The sequence below is a fragment of the Sardina pilchardus genome, chromosome 15, assembly GCF_963854185.1.
Source record: "Sardina pilchardus chromosome 15, fSarPil1.1, whole genome shotgun sequence".
NCBI lineage: Eukaryota > Metazoa > Chordata > Actinopteri > Clupeiformes > Clupeidae > Sardina > Sardina pilchardus.
Window position 1 is genome coordinate 22,987,655 of NC_085008.1, and position 27,464 is coordinate 23,015,118.

General features: G+C 45.8%; 2 protein-coding genes across 2 annotated transcripts in view; both read left to right on the forward strand.

Moving 5' to 3' along the window:
* Positions 1-5,794, forward strand: part of LOC134101597 (capping protein, Arp2/3 and myosin-I linker protein 3-like) — a 38,857-nt gene extending 33,063 nt beyond the window's left edge. Inside the window, exons 35-41 of the mRNA XM_062555303.1 lie at positions 525-723; positions 1,163-2,483; positions 2,719-2,831; positions 2,946-3,066; positions 3,337-3,408; positions 4,064-4,171; positions 4,613-5,794. Of these exons, the coding sequence (XP_062411287.1) occupies positions 525-723; positions 1,163-2,483; positions 2,719-2,831; positions 2,946-3,066; positions 3,337-3,408; positions 4,064-4,171; positions 4,613-4,653 (1,975 nt within the window). The 3' untranslated portion in view covers positions 4,654-5,794. The remainder of the gene's footprint in view (positions 1-524; positions 724-1,162; positions 2,484-2,718; positions 2,832-2,945; positions 3,067-3,336; positions 3,409-4,063; positions 4,172-4,612) is intronic.
* A 12,288-nt stretch (positions 5,795-18,082) lies between these two features.
* nrl (neural retina leucine zipper) lies at positions 18,083-27,244 on the forward strand. The gene is made up of 5 exons (XM_062556382.1): positions 18,083-18,165; positions 20,320-21,221; positions 21,551-21,844; positions 23,731-23,952; positions 24,960-27,244. The coding sequence occupies exons 2-5, from the start codon at positions 20,538-20,540 to the stop codon at positions 25,107-25,109; spliced, it is 1,350 nt and encodes a 449-aa protein (XP_062412366.1). The 5' UTR covers positions 18,083-18,165; positions 20,320-20,537; the 3' UTR covers positions 25,110-27,244.
* The last annotated feature ends 220 nt before the right edge of the window (positions 27,245-27,464 follow it).

Sequence of the window (27,464 nt, forward strand, 5' to 3'; positions counted from 1 at the left end):
TCAAAAAACCAAGTTGAAGTAGGAAACCAATGTGACAACTATAAGGCTATATGGCTTTCTCTCTTTGTCTGATTTACTGAAAAATATTTTGACATATATTTTGTTTTGACAGGTTAAGTGGTCCTATTGTAACATACAGTAAGAACTACTCTTAATCTTAGGGACACAAGATCGGGCAAAATACAGCTGGGCAGCTTGGCATTTCAGTTGGTAATAATAACTTCTCACAGCACTGACTAAAGTCATCTCAGTGTGTGTCAACGCATGACTAAAACTCAGTTGAGTGTTTTGGCAGCCCGTGGCCTGGAAGGCGTCTCATGAGACTGACTCTGGGTCAGTTTCTCCTGACCTCTCTCCCTTATGTAACTGTCGTATTGCTCCAGACCTTCAGGGCTGTGAACTTGTACACACTCCCTTCATCAACACACACTGTCATCCCGTATTAAGTAGTCACTTTGCCCTTTTACCCCTCGCACTCACGTTCTGTCTCCTTCCTCGTCTCCTCGTCTCCTCGTCCCCTGCAGAACCGCCCAGGAAAACGTTTACACTCTCCTCCAGCCGCCGAGGTTGGCAGGCAGGGCCGGCTCTCCAGGAGAAGGGGCTGATGGGACTGTGGAGGACCAGAGAGTGGAGGAGCCCGTTGGCATCATGGAAGTGAGGTCTATCCAAGGCATGCCACTTCCAAGCATAGGAGAGAACAAGCAGCTTTATTCCACCAGACAGGTATTGTTTTCAATGGAGCTTGCTGTTATTGTTTTACTGATGATACACTTACACAGCACACAACAGCACACAGTAGCCAGTGCAAAGATCTCAAATCTTTCATCAGAGGTGTCAGACAGTCTTTGCTTAATTATTTCTGCTGCCTGTTTATCTGCACTTTAGTGAGTGAGATGTGGCAAAAAGGCCCTGACAGAGTAAATTGGGTCATGTCTGGTTGGGAGGAAAGGAAATCATTTTGAGTTATTCTTTTTATTATTATTTTTGTTTGATGCATCTTCAGCCTAATAGACTAACTCAGGTCTCAGATACACAAAGCGCCAGTGTGCTGCTATTGTGCAAGTTTGACAGTCTGTGAGCTGTGAGTCTTATTAGATGTGGCAGAGTGGCTCACACTCGGTTTAGTTTGTGCCAACCGTTCCTCTCTCTCACCCACCACCAGAGACCAGAGCCTGAGCCGGACTACGAGAGACCGGCGGCGTCGGAGCGCCCGGCGGACAGAGTGGACCGCCAGACGCCGTCCACGTCGGACAGGCAGACGCTGAGGCACGCGGACAGGCCGCCGCCGGGCCGCTCGGCGGAGAGGCCGTCGGAGCTGCGCGAGCTGGACAGGCAGACGCTGAGGCAGCTGGACAGGAAGGCGGAGAAGCAGTGGGCCGAGGGCCGGAGAGAGGTGGAGAGGCAGTGGCCGGACGACAGGCCGCCCGACCGGGTGTGGACGGACCTCCGGCCCGCGACAGACAGACAGGTGGACCGAGGCTGGACCGACCTGCGGGCGGCGGAGAGACAGTGGGCGGCCGAGCCGAAGCAGACAGACAGGCCCTGGGACGACGGCAGGCAGACGGACAGGCCGGCGTCAGACAGACACGCCCAGGGCCCGCGCACCCCCACAGACAGGCCGCTGCCGCCGTACCCCGCCGGAGACCGAACGCCGTCGCCCAACACGCAAGCAGACAGACAGGTGGCCATGGACACGCACGCAGACAGACACCCCCGCACAGACGCGCAGGCAGACAGGTGGCACCACTCGGACGCGCAGATCGACAGGAGGATTTACACGGAGGTTCAGGCAGACAGACAGGCGGCCACAGACATGCACTCAGAGAGACACGCGCAGTCCGACACGCAGGTGGAGAGATGGCACCACCCGGATGCCCTCATAGACAGGCGGATGTACACAGAAGTGCAGTCAGACAGACAGGTAAGCGCCGACACACATGCAGATAGACATCCTCACTCAGATGTGCAGACAGACAGGTGGCACCACTCTGATGCACAGATCGACAGGCGAATATACGCAGAGGTTCAGTCGGACAGACAGCCTGTGGTCGAACCACACATGGAAAGATGCCCGTCGTCAGATCTGCAGACAGACAGGCGGATATATGCGGAAGTGCAGGCAGACAGGTGGCACCATCCGGACACGCCGACAGACAGGCGCATCTATGCAGAGATCCAGACTGAGAGACAGGGACTTGTGGATGGGCAGACAGACAGGCGGATCTATGCAGAGGTGCAGGCAGAGAGACAGGCTCACGGGGCAGACGCGCAGGGAGACGGGTACGGGGGTACGTCGGACCTGCAGACAGCCCACGGCAGCGAACAGCGGCCGGAGGTGTGGTTGATGGAGGAGCGCTGCAGAATGGGAATAGCGCTCCCTCCTGGACAGTCCCTGCCCTGCGGCCCCAAACCAGACCCTCCTCCACAGAGCAGCAAGCCCAACCTGGCCAAGCTCAGACAGCGCCATCTGCCTGACAACTCTGGTATGGCACCCTCCACTCTAAATCCTGTTATACGCTGTATTGGCATTGTCTGTGTCCCTGACTAACGGCCTCTTATGTAATACTAAATTTACTAAACTATCACAAGTATGAACATTTATACATGCAGTACTGCATTGTCATTTCCAGTTTATGTTACATTTATAATTATCACACAGTACACCTTATTAAAAGTTATGACCATCTTTCTTGAAAGAACAATTTTGTCTTTGCAAAGGTGCTGAAGAGGTGAATGATGAAGACAAAGATGCAGGGAGGCTGGAGAAGAAAGAGAGAGATGGAGGGATAGAGAGAACCAGAGAAACAGATGGACATCCACCCCCTGTGCCTGTAAAGGTCCTTTTGTGTTCTGTGTGAAGTTGTTGTGGTGATGTGATAGATGCTGTCTCTGCTTTTAGTCAGTTTATATAGAACTTTACTGTTTATTTCCTGTTTGTACTGCAGCCTAAGCCAGGTTTTGTGACATCACCACAAGATCCAACAAATGAGAGAAAGCTCCCACCTCCGGTGCCCCCTGCCTCCAGCAAACCTGCGCTAGGATTGGCTGAAAGATCCCACACACAAGGTAACGTTCTGGATAGATCCATCTGTGTTGCTGGGCAAGCACTCTTAGAATGGCATTGCATTGGGTTGTTATTATGTTGTAATAATTCTGATTCCTTGAAAAGGTAGGAAAATCCGAAATGTAGAAACATTTTCAATAAAAACTGTGTGTGTATGTGTATGTTTGTGTATGTGTGTGCCTGTGCGTGTGCGTGTGCGTGCGCGTGCGTGTGTGTGTGTGTGTGTGTGTGTGTGTGCGTGTGTGTGTGTGTGTGTGTGTGCATGTGTGCAGGCGAGGAGAGCGTGAGACCCCAGGCCCCGGTGAAGCCGCAGAGGAACAGGAAGGCCCTGTCATGTGACCAAGGTACGGACGGGAGGCACGCATCAGTGTCTTCCACTTCCTGTCTGTTGACCCGTCTGTGCCGTCCATAGGGCATCACGTGTCCACTGCAGTGGCCTCATTCAGCAGTCTGTCACCAGAGAGGGTTAAAGCGGAGCGAGAGGCTCAAACGTTCGAACATTTCCGCATTCTGTTTTCGCAAAGGGGAGGCGGGGGGGGGAGGGGGCGAAATCCCCCTTTAAGCAGACCTAGAGAGTGACGTTTCATTCGAACTTGAACTGCTTGCCAATCTGACAGAGATCGATATCCCACTATGGCAACTTTGCGACACGCCTCTTTAAGCAGACAGGAACTGTTTGAATTTTGCTTCCATAGAGATACATTACCGGTATGTTGCTCTATCTTGTCAGTAGTGAAGGATCTTTGCTGTCACACACGGTCCAGCTGCGTCCTGTGGTGTGGGGGTCAAGCGCCTCGTGTCTGATTGAGATATCCGTGCCGGGCTTCTGTCCTTGGTGTCTCTGAATGCTGATGTCTCTGTTTTGCGGAGCTGTGTGCAGGCCTTCTGTCTGTCTGCTTCTGAGTCTTATTGTGTGTGTATATTTGTGTGTGTGCGTGTGCGTGTGTGTGTGTGTGTGTGCGTGCATTTGTTTGTGCCATGTGTGTTATCTGTCCTCAGGGAACGACAGGGAAAGCCCCAATAACCTGGAGAAGCCCCCAAATCGCAAACCCCCCGTGAAAAAACCTAGACTTCCTCAGAACAAAAACAAATCTCTGGAATACTCTGGTATTTGTTTGCTCTTGTTTGTGCTTTTTCATGTTTCTCTCTCTCTCCCTCTCCCTCTCTCTCTCTCTCCCTCTCTCTCTCTCTGTCTGTACATGAATCTTCTGAGTGTATACATGCTGCCAGTGTGAGTACTTCACGGTTCAGTTATAAGCTACTGCTTCCCATCCACCATACTCTCTACATTAATTTGAGCAGATTTAAATTAATATCTATTTAAAACATTTTCGTAATCACACATGCATTAATTAAAAGACCACAATCAATTATGTTAATTGGATGTCACATTAAATTCATTTCTGTGTACAGCACAGATAATCGTGAACAGTGTGTTAGTGTGTGTGTGTGTTGGTGTGTGTGTGTGTGTGTGTGTGTGTGTGTGTGTGTGAGAGAGAGAGAGAGAGCACCCATGTTTTCTTGCTGTGTGTCCCTTCCTTCCTCCAGAGAGCCTCAACAGTGCCCATGGCAACAGTGAAGCAGTGTGACCAGACTGGAATTCACCTGCCATGGACGGCTCACATGGTTGCCATGACAACCGCAGAACTTTTTTATACCCCCTCAAATGTGGAAATGTGAAGATACAGAAGAGGAGGAAGAGATAAGCGACAAGGGACGCGCACAGACCCTCCCCCCACACAGACACACACACAATCATAAACAAACCTACACAAACGCACACACATAAACATACACAAACCCACACACATATTCAAACACATGCATACATACACAACGCCAACTTATCCATATGCACATACACAAACACATACACTTACACTTACAGACACACACACACTCTAACACACATCAACACATCCACTAACAAATGCACACTTGACCACACCTGTGCACGCACACACACACACACACACACACACACACTCTGCCGTATCTCCGTCTCTCACTCCATCCCTGTGTTCATCCCTCAGTTTCCTCTCCCTCTGCACTGTAATATGGAGTAGGACTTTTCTCCACCCACACCACAACTGGCCCTCAAACCCTACGGGCCACACATAGCAGGATAAATAGGGAAATGATAGTGATGATGGTGATGATGATGATGAGGACGATGATGATGATGATGATGATGATGATGAAGACCATAGAGGTGTTGATGGTGATGATGATGACGATGATGGTGGGTGGTGGTATTGATGATGATGACGATGTTGTTGATGATGCTGATGGTCGTGTTGATGATGATGTAGTTGATGATGATGATAATGATGATGGTGGTGGTGGTGTTGATGCTGATTTGATGATGATGATGACAATGTTGTTGATGATGATGAGGAAGAGGATGGTGGTGTTGATGAGGATGAAGAGTATGATGTTGACGACGATGATGATGATGATTGTACTTGTTTTGTTTTGTTCTTTGTTTTAATGCCATGGCTGAGTCGAGGAGATTCTGATCTGTTTTTGTTGTGTAGTTCCTGTTCTAGCTTCCTTTGCTTTTAAGAACATTGTCATTGACTGCTGTGATCATTGTTTGCTCTGTTTGCTAAGTATAGGACCTGAACCTCAACAAGAGTTGTTGATATAAATGACACTGGGTTATTTCTATTTACAGTATTTCTGCTGTCATGGATTGAAATGTAATATATTTTATAGAAAAGATGTACAGAAAAGAGAAATTACAAGTGAATAAAATATATATACTGTACACCTATACTATAAGTGTTTGTTCTGGATTTCTCACAGAACTACATTGTTTTAAGCATTTTACTCATGGTTTCCTATTAGCTATGAAATGCAACCTACAGTAATGGTTGAGTGGCTCCAAATCTATATGTGCTGATTCAAACAGCAGGGGGCACTATTGAATCAGATTTAAGGAGAGAGTGTAAGAAAAAAATCTCATCGCTGGTCCTGTACTCAGCTGTGGCTTCGAAGTGCACACACACACACACACACATGCACACACACACACACACACACACACACACACACACACACACACACACACACACACACACACACACACACACACACACACACACGCATACATACACACACAAATGAGCACTGATGCTGGCTGGCAGCTCCACAGGTTGTCCTTAGCAACGAAAGGATGACCTTGTTTTTCTGTGAGATGCTGGTATGACTCAGTGGTGAGCTCCTGACGTGATGTTGCAGTTCAGGGCCAAGCAGGAGTGTAGCCGACCTCCAGCTGAACAGTAATTACCTTGAATATTTCTGCGTGGTCGCTTCCTCTGTCTGATGCTCCTTTTTTCCACCCCAAATACTTTTCCTGGTAACAAATCATGTCGTCTTCATAGCTATAGCCGTGGGCCTGCTCTAAATTGGAAATGGGACTCGACTCTGCCAATTTTCTCCTCCACTTTGAAGTTTAGAGCTCAGAGCGGTATGGGTCTACCACCTGAGCATCTACAATTCTCTTTTAAATCTTTCAGATCAGATTCAAACAGCGGTCTCCCAGCCCTCTTGGGAGGGAGGTGATTATGAATCACCAGACCATTGTAATGAAGCGTGACAGTTTTGAAAGAGACAGAGCACCTTTCATATCCTCTCGCCGGCGTCGATAGCATCACCTGTCTGTGGCCTTGGCTCCTGCATGCCTGTGAGATTCACACCTGTAGTTGGCGCACAGCCAATAGTGCCGTCTCGGTTGAGGCTCGCGCGGAGCTGGGCTACTGTCTGTGTGAGGAGGGAGCGCGCTACTATGGCACAGTATGGGTGCAATCCTCCGCTCCATCCACAGACATGGCAGAAGCACTGCCTCAAATGGCACGTTTGTTTTCTTCTCACCTATCGCTTCTCAAAGCCTTTTGTACAATTCACACAACGAGGCGCCAGCCAAATGTCTGCGAGGTGATGTCATATCACTTTTGTGGTGCTATTTGCGCACACACGCGTGTGTGTGTGTGTGTGTGGCTGTGTGCATATGTGTATGGGTGTGTGTTTACTGGCAGTAGGAGGTGGTAGAAAGTGTGCGTGCATTTTTAATCAACCTTGTTGGCTCGGTGTGCGTGCATTTTCCACCATCGAAGTCAATCTGCCACAAACGATAAAAAAAAAATGGCATTCCCCAATTACTGATGGGCTGTTACTTAGCAACATGATTCACAGGCTGAAGGAACGACAAAGAAGAAAGAAAGAAAGCGAGAGAGAAAGAGAGAGAGAGAGAAAGGAGCGCCTGAGTGTGCCGGGTAAACATGAGTGGGCTGCTGCGCTCACAGAGGGAGATGAGGGATGCTGGCACAGTCAGGAGAGATCAGGAGAAGCTGAGAGAGTCAACGGGTGCACGAGGGCCTTCATCATTACTGAGGAACGACAGACAGAGAGAGATACTAATAGACAGAGAGAGAAAGAGAAAGAGAGAGAAAGACAGTGTGACAGAATGAGAAGATACTGAGAGAGAGAGAGAGAGAGAGATTCTGACACAAAGAGCAGAATTTATAGAGTAGATCTGAGCTGTGAGATTTGACACGTCTTCAGTAACTCTAACAATCTAGCAGGCAAACCCTTGTATGACACCAAAAAGAGGTGCTAATTTGAAGGCTTAGGCTCTTACTGAACTGAACTCCAGACAAGATGAAGTTCAACAAAAAACTTCTCAAACACCATAAAAGAATCTCACAAAAGCTGCAGTTTACCTGGTTTAACTTCAGGCTCCAATGCAGACAATACAGACAGAAAGTGAATTGAGCTGTCAAATATGGCCCTTAAAATAACCATGTCACCTTGTGTCTATATTGCAAACTATAGTGACCAAGTGTACTCTGGTGAAGGTAAAATATTGAAAGGAAATTATAAATGACTGAGGTATCACCTCTGGAATTTGTTAGTAAAGGCATTTTACTACTGTAACTTAGATACTTTTTAATGCAGACGATCTGAAATGTAAGTAAAGATATATCAGCATAACCAATGATGTTTAACACTGGACATTCCAGCACGTGTGGAGAGTATGCTCTGGTCTAATGGTTTAGGCTGGCAACCAGTAGGCTCATAGTTAATGCAAAACATACTAGGGCAATTGCTCTGCCGCTAGTTTGGAGTTTAACACGGTTTTAAACTCCAACTCCCAACTCCAACTCCCACAACTCCAGTTTGAAATAGTTAAACTCCAAATTAACAGAGCAATTGCCCCACTCTATGCTTCTTTGTTTTAATGACATGATCTTAACTCCATAGATGTGACACAATGGAGGCAAAATAAAATCTGTTGTAAATGCCTGGGAGGCTACTGGTAATGGCAGGTGTATCTATTGGTCTTCCATGTCCATATACATCAACCACATCATGACCACAAAACAGCAAACCTTTTTTTCACAGAACCATTAATACATATGTAATATGTGTATCTATTAGTGGTCAAAAGGTCTCTATTGAGCACCATTACACATTTATTTATTGGGTCTTTCTTCATTCTTCATTCTATTTTCTTCATTCAGAAATGTCTTATTCATACTCAATAGGTCTATCTATTCATGCAACTAGTTGGTCTTGATGTAAGGTTATTTATATATAGTGTGGATGAAAATAAACTGTATAGCCTTCTAATACTTTGTCATAATATGGTACTATTAAGACAGTGTCACATATTCAGATAGTTTGTTAGGAGTCAATAAACTCTCTATTTTGATCCATATTATATACCAGTAACCTTACATCAAGACCAACTAATTGTTTATTACGGATTTACCTAATTACATATTGATTAATTATTACAAAATCGTTCAATAACTATCTACTAAATGTGAAATCATGTGGAATATAGAACTTGTTGAGCACTAGCACATGCAGTAGCCTACACATTAGTTATGTATGAATGGTTAATGTAATTCCCTAAGCTACAGAGACATACAGTACCTTCAGAAGTGGGAACAACTTGCATTCTGTAGCCTATTAAACTTAACAAGAATTGAAGGCGTATTCCAGACTGATAGTCAATTCAAAATGTGGCTTAACCTGTCAGACTGAGCAGTGTTTAATATCACTGAGGGCACATGTATTATCCAACAGAGTATTAGTATATCATTTCTGATGCTTTGCCACTGTGTGTTATGAAATGAAAGCCCAAATCAGATCCTGGCACGCTCTAGACAGTCATTCACATCAAAGGGGCGATTGCAGTCACTATGTTATATGAAGCAATTCAATTTATTATAATGATAGCTTTGGCCGGGGAAAGGTCAAGATGAATCTATTCCGCTGGTAACCATGGCAATCGGCTCCCATCGCGGCGGGGCCAGCTTCCTCCGGGCCAGACGCTGTTGCATTAATGGACCTCTGAACATGTCCTATGGCTCGGCAGAATGACACGGCGGGCTCTTTGCCACAACGCTGGGCGGCGAGCCGAAGCTTCCATATACGGCAATCTCTAGTAAGGAAATTAAAAGTGAGATGTTGCGCTGAACACTGATTGTCCAAGACAACGAGACAACCTGTCCACAGCCCACTGCTCATTAAGAGGGCTCCTCTCTGCACACCCACCTGCCATGCCATTCAGTGGAGTGTAGGATCTAATTACAGGGCCTATATCTTATGAAATATATATACAGTATTTATATATATATATATATATATATATATATATATATATATATATGTTACTTATGCAGTAAGTAAAGCTCTAGAATAGTCCATGATGGCTCTTGTCATACTCTTGTCAATGGCTCATTGTCATATAGGAGAACCTGTATGTAATCTGGAAAATCATTTTTGTGATTTGTTCAATTGCCAATAAATAGAGAGCCTCTATCTTAATCTGTTTGGAAAATATATACTGTAGGTCTAGTCGTACAGTTAAGGTGACTGTTGGAGCATTCTTGGGATTTGTTAATGTTCTGTAGTCTCAAAATAAACTTGTTGAGGAGGCTGAGCTCTGTCTTTTGAAATAAACCTTCATAAAAAAAGCCCTCTCCTCTTAGTCTTCTATGACAGTTCTTCCCCTGTGACTCATACGGTATCGAGCTCTCCTGTCTCCCGCACGCCTCCTCCTCGGCGGCCGGGCCCAATTACAGTGATTATCAACAGCTTTAAACACAGTCATTACAATACACAACCATAACAATTGCTCTTCTGTCACCCCCGTGTGCATATAATGCATTCAGAACGGACTCGCGCGCTCGCCCCTGAAGTTTTGAAACGAAACCCTGGGATCACCTCTGAAATGCGTCAGTGTGTGGCGTGAGTGAGTCACCCCTTTTATTTCTGTTTGTTTGGCCATTCTCTCTCTCTGTCTGTCAGTCTCTCTCTCTGTCTGTCGGTCTCTCTCTCTTTCTTTTGCATGTGTCTTTCTTCATTGTGTTACTCTCCCCCCCCCCCCCCCCCCCGTGAGTTTTTGCTTTTCCTCCGTCTCTCTCTCTGTGGTGTTGTGTTCTTTTGGCCCAGTTTCTGGCCGTGTGTGTGTGTGAGGGACGAGGAGGCTGATGGAGGTGGGGATCAGAGGAGTGTGAATATAATCCTATTCAATCCTCAGATTAAAGGAGAGGAGGACGGGAGAGGAAGAAAGACGTGTGAGTACACACACACGCGCGCGCGCACGCTCGCATACAATACACATACAGTACATACACACACACATATGTATGCATGCACGCACGCACGCACGCACGCACGCACGCACACACACTCACACTCATATACACACACAATATACACACACACACGCAGGCACGCATGCACACTCATATGCACACGATACACACACACACACACACACACACACACGCAGGCACGCATGCACACTCATACACAGACACGCACACTCATACATACACGCATGCACTTGCGCACACACACACACACACACACACGCACACACACACACACACATACGTTCATACATTCATGCACTTATACACACACACAGGCACGCACGCACACACGCACGCACGCAAGCAGGCGCACACACACACACACACACACAAACACACATTCATGCACTTACACACATTTAAAAGGAAGGAAAGGCACACAACAGATGATGTGAGTGACAGTTGGGAGTGGGAGCTGCAAGCAGTATGTGGAGAGATGTGTCAGAAATAGTTTATTTTTCTCCCAGTGAGTGAGGGGAACATCAAGAAGGTTTATTTTTATTTGCCAATGCCCTACAAAGATAACTGTGCATTGTGAGAGATGGGGGCCCAGCACAGCGAATGGAACCACATTCCCATCACAGCTCATCAAACTACAAAGAGCAATTGCATGCCCTGGAACTCACCTGACATGCATACTGAAATCATACGCAGAATCACAGCTGAGATAAAATACATCAACAGGTAGACATTCAACATGTTAAAGGTGCAGCCAGTCAGCAACTGTTCGCATAACTTTGTTTGTCATATTCAGCGAACATCTCCTCACGATTTCCTAGCTGTCCATCTTGTGGGTACATGGTAAAAGAACGGTCTGCAGCCTAGGCTTCAAAAACTGGAAACAAACAAAGTGGGGGTAGCCTGTCCCTTAAACAAAAACAAAACCCTTGTGTGGAGTTTCTTAGGTAACACTGAATAACCCTCAATCTTACTGCAAGGGTAAATGTCCATTTCATATCACATCCATATCAATGAGATGTGCTCAAGATGTGGTCTGGGAACCAAACATTCATTTTCTTGCATTTGAGGCATGACTTATGAATGCCTAGAGTCATTTATTGGGTGCTGCGGATGTCTATCAAATTCTATTGTCTTGCTGTCCGTCCCCGTTCTGCCATTGGTTCCCTAGCTGAGGCGAAAATTAGATTCATGGTTTCCAGGCTGTCTAGCAGCGTGAATGAAATTGGGCGAAGGGTGTACCCAGGCTAGCCAAGTGCTATATAATGTCTAACTTATTTTCTTCACAGCGATATCCTTTGACATTATTTTATGCTCTACAATTTACTATTCAATATATCACACTTCAGAATGAGACAAAAAATGCAGATTGTGTTTCTCAAGATCACACACATACAGTAGTTGTGGATCAATAAAGTATCTATCTATCTATCTATCTCTATCTTCACCACACAGCAGTTCACATACACATGCTAAATGTAATTCTCACCAATAACCTTACTGCTTACATTCAAGGTTTGAACAGAGACAGTGGAAAGATTTTTGTCTTATTCTGTGTATAACAGACTGATAATAGGGGCACTTCATCGTTTGCCAGGTGGTAGCTACTTGTACCCCAAACAAAGAGAACTAACTGAACTGAGAAATAAACCACATTAGACCACTTCAGGTGCAGCGAGTCTCCCTGAGAAGTGTGTGGGAGGGGGGAGATAGCAGTGGGGTAGGGGTGTGGTGTGTGTGTGTGTGTGTGTGTGGCGGGGGGGTATAGCAGTGAGGTAGGGTGGTATGTGTGTGTAGGGGTGGGGGGGATAGCAGTGAGGTAGGGGTGTGTGTGTGTGTGTGAGGTGTGTATGGGGGGGGTGTTGCTAGGATCACAGGGAAGAGAGGGTGGCAGCGAATTAACAGATTTAGTGTCATCTCTCAGTCTGGGAGGATAGCCAAACTATTGACCACTTTAATCCCACCACCCCATCTCTCTCTCTCTCTCTCTCTCTCTACCCCTCCCTCCCTCCCTCCCTCCCTCCCTCCCTCGTTCCCAGTGGAGACGACACCATCCACTGCAGCAGGCGGCTGTTTGTCTGCGCCTGCGGCGTGTTAATACCTGTGTTTGTGTGTCTGAAGTGTTTGGGTGGTCTCGCACAAGACAAGGGTCAGGAGGGGGTTATCGTGAAAAGGTCAGACACAGACTTATGCATGCGTCTCGTATTGCTCATGAAAGACACGTCTGACAAGGAAAACATGTTTTTAACTTCTCCCTCCCTGTTCAAATATTAACCAGTATAAAGTGGAGGAATAAATGTCATCGTCCTTCATGGCTGCGCTTTCATCCGTCGATGCAAGATGTACTCCTCTGATCTTTATGTGTGGGTTCTGTTCGTCATAAGACATTCTGTTTTATGACCACTTCTAAACGACGTCTAAAATCTAAGATAAAAAATGTGGAAATGATTCGAATGATTTTCATTACAACATGTGATACTCAATTTGGAATGTTACATTCCTTGACTTTAAGGACCCCATGGATATGCATACTGATGTGAACTGCCTGTCTTTGGAGAGGGTGCTGGGGTGTTTGTATGTGTGTTTGTAAGCGGAGGGGTCTGGCTTCTGTCTACATTACAGACGGTTTATCAAAGCACAGGGATCTGTTAATCTGACACCAGATTAAAACAGGAGAATCAGCCATCTAATCCAATGACTAGCCTAATAATCCCACTCACAACAAGACCTCGTGTACAGTGGGTATATACATATAATGTGCACACAAATACAGGCAGGCAGACAGACAGACAGACAGACACATGTGCAATAACAATCAGATTGGCTCAAACGGAAAACAAACTCATAGAACTCATTGAACCAGCCAGACATTAACAAACACAAACATATACTCTGTCTGTCTGTCTCTCTCTATCACACATACACAAACACACACACATACTGTACACACACACATATGCAAAGACACATAGAATCAGACAAGCATTAACAAACACAAAAACCTACTCTCTCTGTCTGTCTATAATGTCTCTATCTCTCATACAAAACACACACAAATACACACACTCGCATACACACACACACACACACACACACACACACACACACACACACACACACATAGACATGGGTTGAAGTCCATTAGCGCACTTTTCCAAAGAACATTCTGCAGTATATTCTTATTTCATCTAATAATTCATATTTCCAAGGTATGACTGGTAATTCTCTAAATTCTAATACCTCTATGACGGTATACCTATCCCATTGCCCCCACCCTCCAAAACTTAAAGGGGCTATGTGTTGATCTCATTACTCATTACACCTCTTAGCCTGTAAATGAACTGGGGAGGGTGGGGGTGTTGGAGGAAGAGGGCAAGCAGGGGAGGGGGGGGGGTAAAAATTGCCATGATAAAGCTTAACAGTTAAGTGGCGGATTATATCTCCCCCTCCACTGACAATAATATAGGTATGAGACACAGACAGGCTGGGTGAGGACGGTGAAAAAAAAAATGTGTGCATGAAGGAAGCAACAACATCCAGGCAGTCGAGGAGAGGAGAGGAGAGGAGAGGAGATGAGCGGGATCAAACTGAGGTCCATATTAAATTCTCATCACAGGCAGGAAAGACAGGCCCAGCAGGACAGCGAATATAAAGTAGGCATGCTAATTAGCTGACTGTAAACTCATACAGTCTGTTCTGGAGTTTTGCATATGAGGAATAAATAGCAAAGGGAAGCAGGGTGGCAGAGACTGGCGGAGGAAGAGAGGGAGGGAGTCGGGTAAGCTTGTATCTTGTGAAAGAGTTAGTGAGGATTAGGACATCTATCTCTGGGATCAGTATGGGTGAGCGAGAGAGAGAGAGAGAGAGAGAGAGGAGGGAGGGAGAACGAGAGAGAGAGAGAAGGGAGGGGGAGAGAGAGAAGGGAGGGGGAATCGTTGTACCATCTGTCCCCATTAACGGTCCTCAAAAACATTATTCACTGTCTTTCTGATATTTTGTACTCCTCTGTTTCCGTGTACAGATATGAAATGCATCAAATCGTCTGTGCTTAACTTTCTTCTTTCATTTGGGTATAAGCCTCTGAGGGGTCCTCTTTCACACTCTCCAAATACACGCTTTCTCCTTCCTTAACCACAAAAGACCTTTTGCATACACTTCCAGGTCATGACCTGGGGTAACCCGTGTCAAGGTGGCCTGAAGCTACTGTTTATTTTGTCAGATCAGGACAAACATACTCTGGAGCTGGAGTGTTTGTGGGTTCAGCTGGGCAGAGAGAGGGAGGGAGGCAGGGAGGGAGGGAGGGTGGGTGTTAAGGGAATACTGCATGGAAATGGAGACATGGAGACATCAATTTACTGCCTGGGCCAGATAAAAGTTCCCCAAGGGCCCGTACTGGGCCCCGCTCTAAAGAAGCTCAGCATGTTATGTCCTCAGACTGAATCACTGCATGCAAAGATAAACGTGTGGGTTGGCAGCGCCTTATATATTGTGTAGCTCCGCTGTGGATATATACCAGCGAAAAAATCTTGTCAGCTTGTCCAACTTGTAATGTCATGTATATTTTCAATTGATTTAGGGAGATTTTCTACAAAAATAAACTTAACTTTACTGATCATTAACAAGTCTGATGAGATCAGTTGTGAAGAATTGTTCCACCAACTATACTGTAAGAGCTGTGAAAGGTTGTGTGTGAGGCAGTCCTGGGTGAGTCTGTGTGTGTGTGTGTGTGTGTGTGTGTGTGTGTGTGTGTGTGTGTGTGTGTGTGTGTGTGTGTGTGTGTGTGTGTGTGTGTGTGTGTGTGTGGTGTTTGGTGCGTATGTCTGTGTGTGTATGTGTTGTGTCTCTGTGTGATTGCATGTTGTGTGTGAGGCAGTCCTGAGTCTGTGTGTGTGTGTGTGTGTGTGGTGTTTGGTGCGTATGTCTGTGTGTGTATGTGTTGTGTCTCTGTGTGATTGCATGTGTATGAGGTAAGTTCCTCTGTGTCTCTCTCTTTTGTCTGTCCTTCCTATGAGAGGCCCTGTTGGTATAAGCCCTGAGCTTTCCTCTTCCGGAAACAGAGATAAGGGAGAGACAGAGACAGAGGCAGAGGCAGAGGCAGACACTCAGCCTTCCGAGGGGGGGAATGACGGCTTCTGTGACTGGAAAGAAACCACTCGGAGAACTGGTTCTAATTTTTACCATAGCATTAGGGGACTGTGTTTTTGACATGCACGGAGGATTTGTCCTACGTTATGCTCGGTCAGTTGCAGTGCATCCCCGCCAGCCAAACAGCTGCTGCCCTTCAAATTAGCACACACTCAGTTTGCATGTGTTCTGCATTTGTAATTGTGTAAAGGCCTTGTGTAAAACGTGGATATAATGAGAATAGAAATAACATGTGCTTTAGCTTGTGTGGGCATCAACATTCATATTTGTGTGAGTGCTTTCTGTTAGTCAATTGTGTGTGTGTGTGTGTGTGTGTGTGTGTGTGTGTGCATGTGTGTGTGTGTGTGTGTGTGTGTGTGTGTCTGTTTTAAGTTAAGGTCTAGTGAGTGAGCCAGCACAATATGTGTGTTTGGGTGTGTATAGCTAAATCCTGCTGTGTGTGTGAGAGCTTACTAGTCTCCTGGCATTATTGTTGTTATTTCTACCTCTTAAATCAGATTTAGGCAGACAATATTAACACTGATTCCTCAACGAGACACTGTCATCAGTGGCACGGATTAACAAGTTCAGCTTTGGGGATCATTGGAAAAGTGCCTGTTTGGCATTTCTAGGAATCTGAAAACAGGCAAAAACCTGATATTAGAGTGACTCTACGCAGGGGTTAATAACAAGGGGAGACGGGGATGAGCGGAGTTGCTGGTGTGTGACAGTTTGGGTTTAAAAACAGCTGATGAGACAAAAACACATAGTCTGGCTCCCCAGGTGAAAAACAACCAGTCTCCTGATGAGAGCTCCTTTATCCCTTGGTGGATTGCTTAAGTCCATGGCAAACCATCGCTGTAGTACCTGCAACTGCAAGCAAGCAAGTAGCATAACTCTTTACGGTGCGTCATTGTGAAATTCTGCTATCAGAAATGTTGGTAGCCTAACTCTAATGAACACAAAGACCAAATTATTTGTTTTTATTACTGGCATCACAGCCTCATACACTTATGCTGTGATAATGTTTCCTCCCCTTGCTTTATGGTCTCTCCCTTCATGTCTACCCATTGTGCACCAACTCCCAAAGTCCACCAGATGGAAACAGTGAGCTAGTTAGGACTGAAGGCCGGGCTGCTTTCCTATCCAATAAACCTTCAACATCACTCCTACCTAGCGTACATCTGTATGATTGCCATTATAAATATCCTCTGGTATGAGGCGGTTGTCATGGTTACCTCCATAAAGCAGTGTGTGTCAACCTGACGTCATGACAACCTTCCTCATTTAACCTCCCTCAAGCAGAAGATTGGACAGTGTCTCAGAGAGGTGACATCATAAAGTAGGATGCCCGGCTGTGCACGATCTTAGATGGGGCAATGTACGCGTGCGGCTTTGTGGCAGCACATGTCGCGTGATGCCAATATACTGGATGATGTACATGTGCTTGGGGTTTATATGCTGTAGTGTGGGTGGCTATTTGTGTGCATTGTCTTGTGTGTGTGTACACTCTTAAAAGGAATGTGTTGTCCCTATCTGGACACAGAGATGTGTTAAAAAACAATGCAAGTTATGTTGTTTTCAACATATTCGTTTGAAAAGTGTACGTGTAAGTGTGTTTGTGTGGTTGTTTATTTGGGTTTGTCTCAGTCTGTCTGTGAATGTTGAAAATGTATGTACTGTAACAGGCATGAAAGTCATACACATACAAGTGTGTGTTCCTCTTTTAAATGTTAAGAACCATCAATAAAGTAACTCAAAACCCACCTGATTTTACATGAAACAGTGTGTGTGAGTATGTGGATGTTTTCATTGGATAACAATTCCTCAAATTTGTGTTGTTATACCTCTGTAAGTGGTAACTCAAACGCCATCTTTCCAATAAGCTTGTCAGGAAAAGTTCTAACAAAATAGTCTGATTCCCCTGTACTGCCAATGTCACCTTAAGACAAAACTTTTTACAAAATTACAGATAGTCCAGAGAGAGAGAGAGAGAGAGAGAGAGAGAGAGAGAGAGTAAGAGAATGAGCGAGGGATTGGGCAATACAAATGAACAGGCTTAGGGTTTTAGTGGTAGACAGGGGTGAGAGAAGGGGGAGGCTAGAGAGAGAGAGAGAGAGAGAGAGAGAGAGAGATTTGTATCAGAGAGGAGCGGTGACAAAGTCGGTGACAGTGTGCTGCCCACACTTCCATACACACACACACTCACACACACACACACACATACCACTCTTTGTACAGACCATCTGTCAGTCAGTCAGTTTCGTCAGTCCGTTAGTTAGTTAACTCATGTCAGGGGAGGCAGTTATGAGGACCTCAAGCGAAATTGACTTGATGTGACAAAAGGTAAGAAAACTCAATCTTCTCCTTCTCATTAGTTGAATTTAGCCCTAACCTTGTTTATTTGCCTGACCGCCTATAGCTCTCTGCCTCCGTACAACTCTCGTCACACTCCTGTGGTCTTCTTGTCGATGTCTGTTTTGCTGTTCCACGGCTCTCGCTCTCTCTCTTCTGTCGCACTTGTGTGTCTGATCTGGACCGAGTCGAGGCCTCGGCCGGCGGCCCATGGCAGCATGTTCAGCGAGGTGTGATACAGCAGGAGGCATAATTAATTTATTGTGCGATGGACCAGAGCAGCGATGATGATGATGACTTTCAGAGGGACTGATGGTTTGAAGCTGTTATACGATGTAGAAAAGTTACTTCAGAGGGAGCTACCAGCACTGGTACTCACTCTAGTTCTATACCAGCGCTCTTATCTTGCTCTCCATCTGCCTTTACTGCCAGTCTGGCGCAGTTTTTATGTTGACAGGGGATGGGTAAAGGGACTGGAATATGAGGAAGCTTAGAAATGTGGTTGAAAATTGTCTTTGGAATCTTTTGGAATTGTTTTGGTTTTCATGGCAAGGCAGACTCCATTTGATTCACAGCTATTAAGAAGGCATCAGTGACTTAACTTGAAGCATATGGCAAATATTGATTGAAATGTATTGAAAGTGCCTTTATTAAGAGGCCTCTGTGTACCATATCTGGGGCAGGTCTCTTTTGCTAAAGTTCTTCTGAGGCTGCGAGCCATAACTGTCACAGATTGAATGGGATTAAGATTATGGTTGGTACTTGAGATTGGATTTATACTCTTCCCACAATTCAAGTATGGCAACATTAATCTGGTTCTTAATAACTTCTCCTACTGTTCTCATAACTCAGGAAGAAACATTTTAGAAATATGTGAGTCAATATGATACAATGAATCAATATAATAAGTGAATCTTATATGAAGAATACTTCTACATAGATATTTGTAGAAAATGTGTTGAAAATGTGCTTATTGTATATGGCACAGTGTGTACATCTGCCTGTTGCAGACTTCTCCTACATTTGACATTTTAGTGAATCTTATGATTAAGGTTAAGATTGTTTCAGCTTGGATTTGAAGACCATTCTATTTTATATATCAAATGTATGTCTTTTGTTATGCTGCTGTGCTGTATCATGGTTGTGAAGAGTATGGACCACAGGTCTGAACTACAAGACTACATTACCCAAAACTGCTAGGGGCAAAACAGTTTGGCTGCCCCAGTGCCAGTGGCTGTGGAGGCCATCTTGATAGGTGGCTGTTATTGTTGATCGAAATGTGGATATGAACGCTATCTGCTTTCGTTTTATCTGTCACCTGTTTGCCTGTGACCTGCATTATAGATATTATCAGAGCATCATATGAGGGATAAGAACAAGAAAGCATTCTGTGATCAAATGTCTACAGTAGGAGAATAGCTGGGCCATTTTAGGAATACGATTGATATTACTTGTAATCGGGAGGACAACACACTGCTCATCCCTCAGATTCTCTCTCTATATCTATCTATCTATCTATCTATCGATCGATCTATCTATCAATCTATCTATCTCAATTTCAGAAATCAGTCAGTACAAATAGACAGAGATTGATAGAGAGACAGATAAGAAGGAAAATGACTTCACCCCCCCCCCCCCCCCCCTTCCATGCCTCGTCTCTGTGGTTTTGTGGGGACCGGTGTGCTGTCCCTCTTGTGCTGCTTTTGACCTGTTGACCCCTCCTCGGTGATGTTATCTCCCCTCCAGTTCCTGACTGGTGGGCCACAGGCCTAATCCTCTTACAACCTGAACAAAACACTGAGAAAACCACTGGCACGACCCAAGCCGTACATTGTCCCCCCTCGTCATGAACAACCTCCAAGCTGCCCACCGAAACCCAAAACCCGATCATAGACACCACATAAGCCATTTTAATCTATTTATTTATTTATGTATTTGACAAAAGTGGGATGTTGCCTGGAGCAGAATTTGAATGAGAGCACCCCCCAATTAATCTAATTAGCTGGCATCTTTGAAGCACAAACACAAGCTTTCTGCAGCCTCCTCAACTCAACTCATCTTTATCAGCTTGTCATGATTCAGCTATCTCCTCTTCTCTTCTCTCCTCTTCTCTCCTCTCCTCTCCTCCTCTCTCCTCTCTAACAGGATCAGGCAGTGTAAACAGCTAGTGCTGGGAGCCACAACTCGGAGCCTGGACACACAGCAGGCCAGAGGCGGAGATAAAAAAGCTAGGCGAAAACAGGGTCCGGTCAGTCCGTCGGCTGGCTCGTGAGCACTGGTTGGACGCAACAGCTCACCTCATTCCCCAGGGGAAAAAAACAAATCACCCCATCTCTATCTCTCTCCGCGCAAAAGCTCCAGTCATGTCGTCCCCTTCTCTCCCACTGACCTCCCTGCCCCCGAGCCCTCTGGCCATGGAGTACCTGAACGACTTCGACCTGCTCAAATTCGAGGTGAAGCCGGACACTCCGCCGCCACCGCCCACGTCCACGATGCAGCAACAGCAGCAACAGCAGCAGCAGCAGCAGCAGCAGCAGCAGCCGCCATGCCCTTACCCCAAGCCCGGCCTCCACCAGGACCCCTCCAGCTCCCCCTACAGCGGACGCCCGCCCCAGGACCCAAGCAGCCTGAGCTCCAGCCCTTACACGTCGCTCCCGCCTTCCCCGACGCTGAGCGACGGACACCCTCCCCCGTCCGCCTCCTCGTCCTCTTCCTCCTCCTCTTCCTCCATCTCCTTCCCGCTGTCCGTCTCCACCGGCTACGTGTCGGGCCTCAGCTCGGCCTCCCAGGGCAACCCGGACGGCAGCCCTGCCCCAGGTGGGCAGGCTCAGTGCCCCAACCCCGCCTCGCTGGAGGACCTCATCTGGCTGGCGGCCCTGCAGCAGCAGTTTGGGGGCGAAGCCGGGGGCGCTGCCTCGCTACTGGGGGCCCTCGGAGGGGGGCCCGAGAGGGGGGACAGGGACCGCTCGGCCGTAGGGGGGTTCCTGGGCTGCGAGGACGCAGTAGAGGCCCTGCTCAACTCGGCCGCAGTGGCCGTAGGATCCCAGGTAATGAGCGACTCGTTCTTCAAATTGAGACAAGGAAGAACTCTTATTCAATATATTATATCAATATTCAATATGTTTAACGCAAAGAACTTAATCCTGTGTGTCCATCTTGTTACTTTGATTCAATAAAGGTATGTCAACATACAGTGAAACTTGAAACTTCATGTTGACATAACTTTACTCAGTTGAAACAACAAGACAACAAGACTAGGTTAAGTTCTTTGTGCTAAATATCTTCTACAGTGTTGACACAAAAAACACAATACATTTTTGTGCACCTTGCTCATTCTGTCCCTCTTTCTTTCTCTCTCGTTCTCTCTCTCTCTCAGTTTCCTGTGCTCTCCCAGAGTTCCAGCAGCAGTAACCTTGGCGACTCCGGCAGCGACAGCGGAGGTGACGTCTCCTGTGCCAAGGCCTCAGACATGTGCCACCGCCCGCTCCTCTTTGTCTCCAACCCTCCCTCCCTGCCCAATGCCGCCCAGCCTGCCGCCCCCTACCCACAAGCCCCCAGCCCTCAGGGTCGGCTCCAGCACCATCAGCACCATCACCACCACCATCACCCGCACCACCCCATGCATGGCCATCATCATCCCCATCATCAACATCACCTTCAACTTAGCCAGGTACAGGCAAAGAGAGAGAGTGAGAGAGAGTAAGCGCGCTCTCTTCATAGATGCTAGAGCTAGAGTCACAGAGCAGTGACTGGTGTGTGGTGTTGTCTTGTCTGTTGTGGAGCACACCGCAGCAAATCCCAAACAACTTCTGTTGTATGGCAATTAAAGTACTGAATCTTGAATCAGTGGGGTTAAAGTCCAACCACGCCAACAACATCTCTGACAATAATAACAAAGACTACAGTTTTGAGATTCGCTAATCGCTAATGAGCTAGCTAATAAGAACTACTGTACAACATCCATACCACATACTATAACAGCAATGCCACTGGGTGAGATATAATTGGGGATCACTTTCAAAGTGATTTGGTGAATGGCAGAAACACAGCCATTTAGAATCCATTGAATTAAGATTCCTGAGGTATTTGACTTGTCATTGGTCAGTGTGTGGACGTTCATATGTTCCATCTTTATGGTTGTTGTTGGTGGTGTGGATGGGCGCACAGCGCGCAGCCTTTTGGTGAAGGGTTACTGGGTGAGATATCAGAGCCAGAAATATCACCTCCCACTCAATGTTTCCCCTTTCCCTCCTTCATCTCTTCCTTTCAGCCTCTGAAAGCATTCCGGGCTCTCTCTCTCTCTCTGTCACACACACACACACACACACACAGAAACACAGAGAGAGAGATAGAGAGAGAGAGAGAGAGAGAAATACGCACACACAAACCAATTTCATTCAGCTCTGAATTATGTAAAAATATTTTAATAAAGCAGTCATTAATCACTGTTATATGCGTGCAGCCTAGCGCAGTTGAAGGGCATCACTAGTTACACTGCGCTGGCTAAGAAATGAAGTACTACTTCAGAACCTGGCATGGTGAAAGATATTCAGATCAATGTGCCCAGCGTGGCACTGGAGAATTGAAGCACTCCGTTTTTTGAACGCAGAAGCACCCTGGGCGAGAACACGATAAATATTCATCTTCGAGAGCAGCAATCTCTGAGCCTGAGCTCTACAAGCTCTGCTCTGGAACAGGCTGAATCAAACTGCCATGAAAGGTTTTCCTAAATGACTGCAGCTGCTATTGCTGAAGCCATCAGAGGTTAAAATTGTGATTACAAGCTATTTGGAAGAGTTTTTTCAAGCAGCAAATCATGGAAGTTTGGAAAGGTTATCTTGCAGGCTGAGGTTGCGACGGCGTTTAGAAGCCGTCTCCTGTCTCGCAGGTGTCTAGAGCGTCTGCATCTCTTTATGTGGAGCATGCTATGAGATTATGATAATATCTGCTATTATTGTTGGGTAATCCTGATCACTGTCACACGCATTCAGTCAGACAGTCAGATTACGAGACAGATTACGGACATGTGGGACAAAAATGTGCTCCCAGACTCCTGTGAGTGCGCACACCTATTCCTCTCAGACATGGACACGCGTACACGAGAAACGCGCACGTGTACAGCACCATCCCGGCACATGCACAAAGACGACAATACTACGGCACTTATGTATTGTCATATGCATGCAGAGTTTGACCCTCTTGTCTTATTGTCTTGTCATATTGCCAACGAAGAATAAGGAAATTGAGGAGGTGGGAGTAAGGAAACTGCATGGGGAATAGCTTTTATTATGGCCCTTACTAAGTTCAATGTTTCAAATAGGGTCTCCCATTACTGTAGGAAGATTTATTTTATCTTTATATCTGATTAATTAACATGTCATAAGCAGTGTTATTAGCACCCATTCCATAATCATTGCCTGTCCTTCTGCAATCTGTCGTTCTGCCCGGTAGCATTTCACGTGGTATTCTAGGCCTGCAAGGTTTTGACCCTTTCTCTCTCTCTCTCTCTATCTCTTTCTTTCTCTCTCTACCTCTACCTCTCTATTTCTCTCTCAGTGTGGACTGGACGCGGTGGAGCGATTCTCGGATGAGCAGCTGGTGAGTCTATCGGTACGGGAGCTGAACCGCCACCTGCGCGGCGTGAGCAAGGACGAGGTGGTGCGACTGAAGCAGAAGCGGCGCACGTTGAAGAACCGCGGCTACGCCCAGTCCTGCCGCTACAAGCGCCTGCAGCATCGCCACGCCCTCGAGTCGGAGAAGCACATCCTCACCCAACAGGTGCGCTCGCAGAACCACAACACACCTCAACATCATGAACCCCTCACTTTTTGTTAATTAATCATCTGTCTGAGGTTTCTTCCTATATGTATCTCCAATTCTAGGGAGTTTTTTCTTGCCCCTGTTACTCATGGGCTCTCTTTGAATGTTTAACACTCTGTAAAGCGCCAAGAGACATGTGTAATGTTTTGGCGCTCTATAAGTAAAATTAAATTGAAATTGACTTTTCATAGTACACACCAGGGTGCTTCGACTAGCCTATGGCTTGTAGTGTATAGAAATACATGTAGGCCTGTAGTACAGGTACCTTTACAGAGGCAGTATGGTATATAGGTCTTGGCCCTCAAAGGTAGGGTCTGCTATAGAGGTACACTCTAGCATTGTGAAAATGAATTTTTGGCTGAATTCATCCTCCCTTTTTTCTGATAAATAACTGTGGGTGAGATCGAAACCCTTTAACTAGTTCACAGGGTTAAGTTTTGATCTTATGAATCTGAGGAGTATGTGTTGAGCTGCGCTGGGTTGAACTAAAATAGTTAAACTATCATTGTCTGCCCAAGCAAACAACAATATCTCAAAGTGGGTGCAAGAACTGTCTGAGGTTCTTTGAGCTTCTCAGATCCTCTTGTGTGAGATGGAGGAAAAGAAAATTGCTGTGGGCCTGTCTTTGAAAAGAAAGAAGTGTCTTTTTTAGAGGCAGATTATGTAAGGGGATCTTTTGTCATTGCACAGTAGCCTTTCCCTCAGACAGATAGTCCGTTCATGCAGCTGGGAAGTGGGAAGGTTCCCACTTCTAAACGCCCCACTTCCAAAGTGAGAGCGTTCACTATGTTGAATGACGTCAAAACATTCTCATACAGTAGTAGCTCCCCCAAAGCCCCCCTTCAAACTCGGAAGTTCTCAGTTCAGGTGTGTCGTGCACCCCTTAATCTCTTGAATTCTCCCACCTCCCGGTTGCTCATGAACGCACCAAGAGGACTGATTTCCCTTCTGCTTCTCCTTCACAGCTGGAGCAGCTTCAGTGTGAGCTTTCGCGAGTACTGCGGGAGCGAGACGCCTACAAGGCTCGTTACGAGAAGCTCATCAGCTCCAACGAGGCGCTGTCGGCGCACGCCAACAACCCACCGCCTTCCCCTCCTCCGGACTACTTCCTGTGATGACACCCCGAAGGGAAGGAGAGGCCATTAGCCAGTGGGCAGTGGGCAGGAGAGAATAGCCAAAAACAAACAGCCAAAAACTGAGCAAAGAGGCACAGACATGCAGGTGGCATGAAGTGGATGAGAACATGAAGACCTGCAAAATGGCGGCCAGTGGAGGCTTCAAAAGACTGCAAAAAATCAGGTAGAATCGGACCATGACACTTGAAGTCAGAGGACACAGAGACAATGTTTCTCCAACTGAACAGATGCATCTGATGGTAGAGGATCACACCTTGCCACCGAGAGTGATAGAAAGAGGGAGCATCTCGTGCAGTGTGATCTTCATGCATCTTACTTGACTTGCTGGTGATGCTACATGGGGACAGGCTTAGATACTGTAGGTCTTCATGTTCATCAAGCTGCATGGCGCCATGACCCAAATAAGCATCCCATTTCAAGCCTCTGCAGAAGGGACTTCCAGCTGAGTATCAAATCAAGCGAACATGACGCTTCACTGACATCTCTCTCTATTTTGAGGTACCAAAAAAACTCTGCTCCCGCTGCTTCGAGAAAGTTCACAAATCAAGAAGAGTGAGATCCTTGGCGTCTTAGTTGGGGACGACTCTTCACTTGAATATAGTTACTGAACTGGTACTTCCGTATATCTTGGCCTGGTGATTTTACAATCTTTCCACTTGTACTGGCTCTCCTCCTGGGTCAAACTGGTCCACGTTGGGGGGGTGAAGAAGAGAGAGCTTAGTGAGGACGCCTCAGTCACAGGGCAGAGGAGGGATGGGATTTTTTGTGAGTGTCCGTGCAGTGCAAGTGCACCTGTATCTCAGTTGCCTCCTGGCGAAGATAAAAAAAAAATGCTGCTTTGCTTACCAAGGGCTGAGTCCCTCTCTTTACAAAATTAAGATGAGCAATCTTAGAATAAGAATGTATAACACATTTATATGAGCGCTTTTTTATTGTTATGTGAAAAAAAATAAGCTGAGAAAACATACTACTGATGATAGTATGAAAGTATGTATTATGACAGTGATAGAACAATAGGTTTCTCTGCTTGTTGGAAAACTGAGCAAGGTAGCAATTTAATGTCAGTTTTTTGTGATTAACAGAGGATTTTATTACCAAGGTGAAATCCTGAAAGTGGGCAAGTGCTTCTGCTACACCTGTTTTTAAGTGCAGCAATTATCAGGCCTTGAAAGGTTTGTGAGCACAAAAGCTTAATGTTAAGCTTTGTGAAGTGTGAAGCTTCTATGCTGATCAAATAAGAAAAACTACAAAGCAATACCTGCAGCTGTAACAAAACGCATCAACCCAATGAGTGTTGTGACAAAAAAACGGGTCTATGTAAGTGTACAATGACAGAGTGTATTATGCAATTTTTTTGAGTGATTGTGTCTCCTTAGTGAATCAATAATGGATGAAAATAAGGCTTATGAGAAGTGAAACTTGTGAGAGAGACTAACAACCAAGCACCTCCAATTCACAGAGCTGGTCACTGTGGAGCTTTCTTCCTTTCTTTCTTTCTTTTTTTTTCTAAAAAATAAAAATGGACTGGGTGAAGTATCGGAACACACATTAGCACGATCTCTCTTTGCAATGGCTTCCTTTCCATGTGACCACTTCCGCATTACCCATTTAGATCAACTTTAGAGTTTTATCTTTTCTTTTCTTTTTGGGGAGCTATAGGGATATCATTCGCCAATGATGGCATCCCTAATAGTGTTTCTCAGTCCTGCTTCTGGGGACCACTATTTACACCACCTGTATCTCTCCTCTTCTCATCGCCACGAGCCCCTGGAGAGGCACAGTGTCTGACTGATCACAAACAGAAAAAAGACTGACGACATTCAATTCCGCATGCACGACGGGTCTCCACAGGCAGGACTGGGAAGCTCTTCCCCCGCACCCATAAATGTGTCATAAACACTATACATTGTACACACATGCCTCCACAGTTCATGTCCGTTCACAATAGCTGCCTTAACCTTGTTTTCATTTTAGAGTGAGCCCACTAGCGAAATAAGGGTAAACTGGTGAGACAAACAATTTACAGTTATACTATGTACATGTTTATGACACATTTATAATGGTTTTGTGACAGAGCTTATGTTTTTATTTTCTTTTATTTCTTGGATAGGCATTTTGACCAATAAATTCTGTATCATTATTTATTTACTTATTTATTTACAGTATTTATTCATTGTTTGTTCATGTATTTTCATCTGCCGGTTTACTATTTGACTCAAATGAGTAGTGTGTACCCTATTTATTTGGTAGGAATACAACATAATCATTACAATAATTTTGGACCATAACAACCATTATTATTGCCATCTTTATCATGGTTTTGTGCCCCTGTTG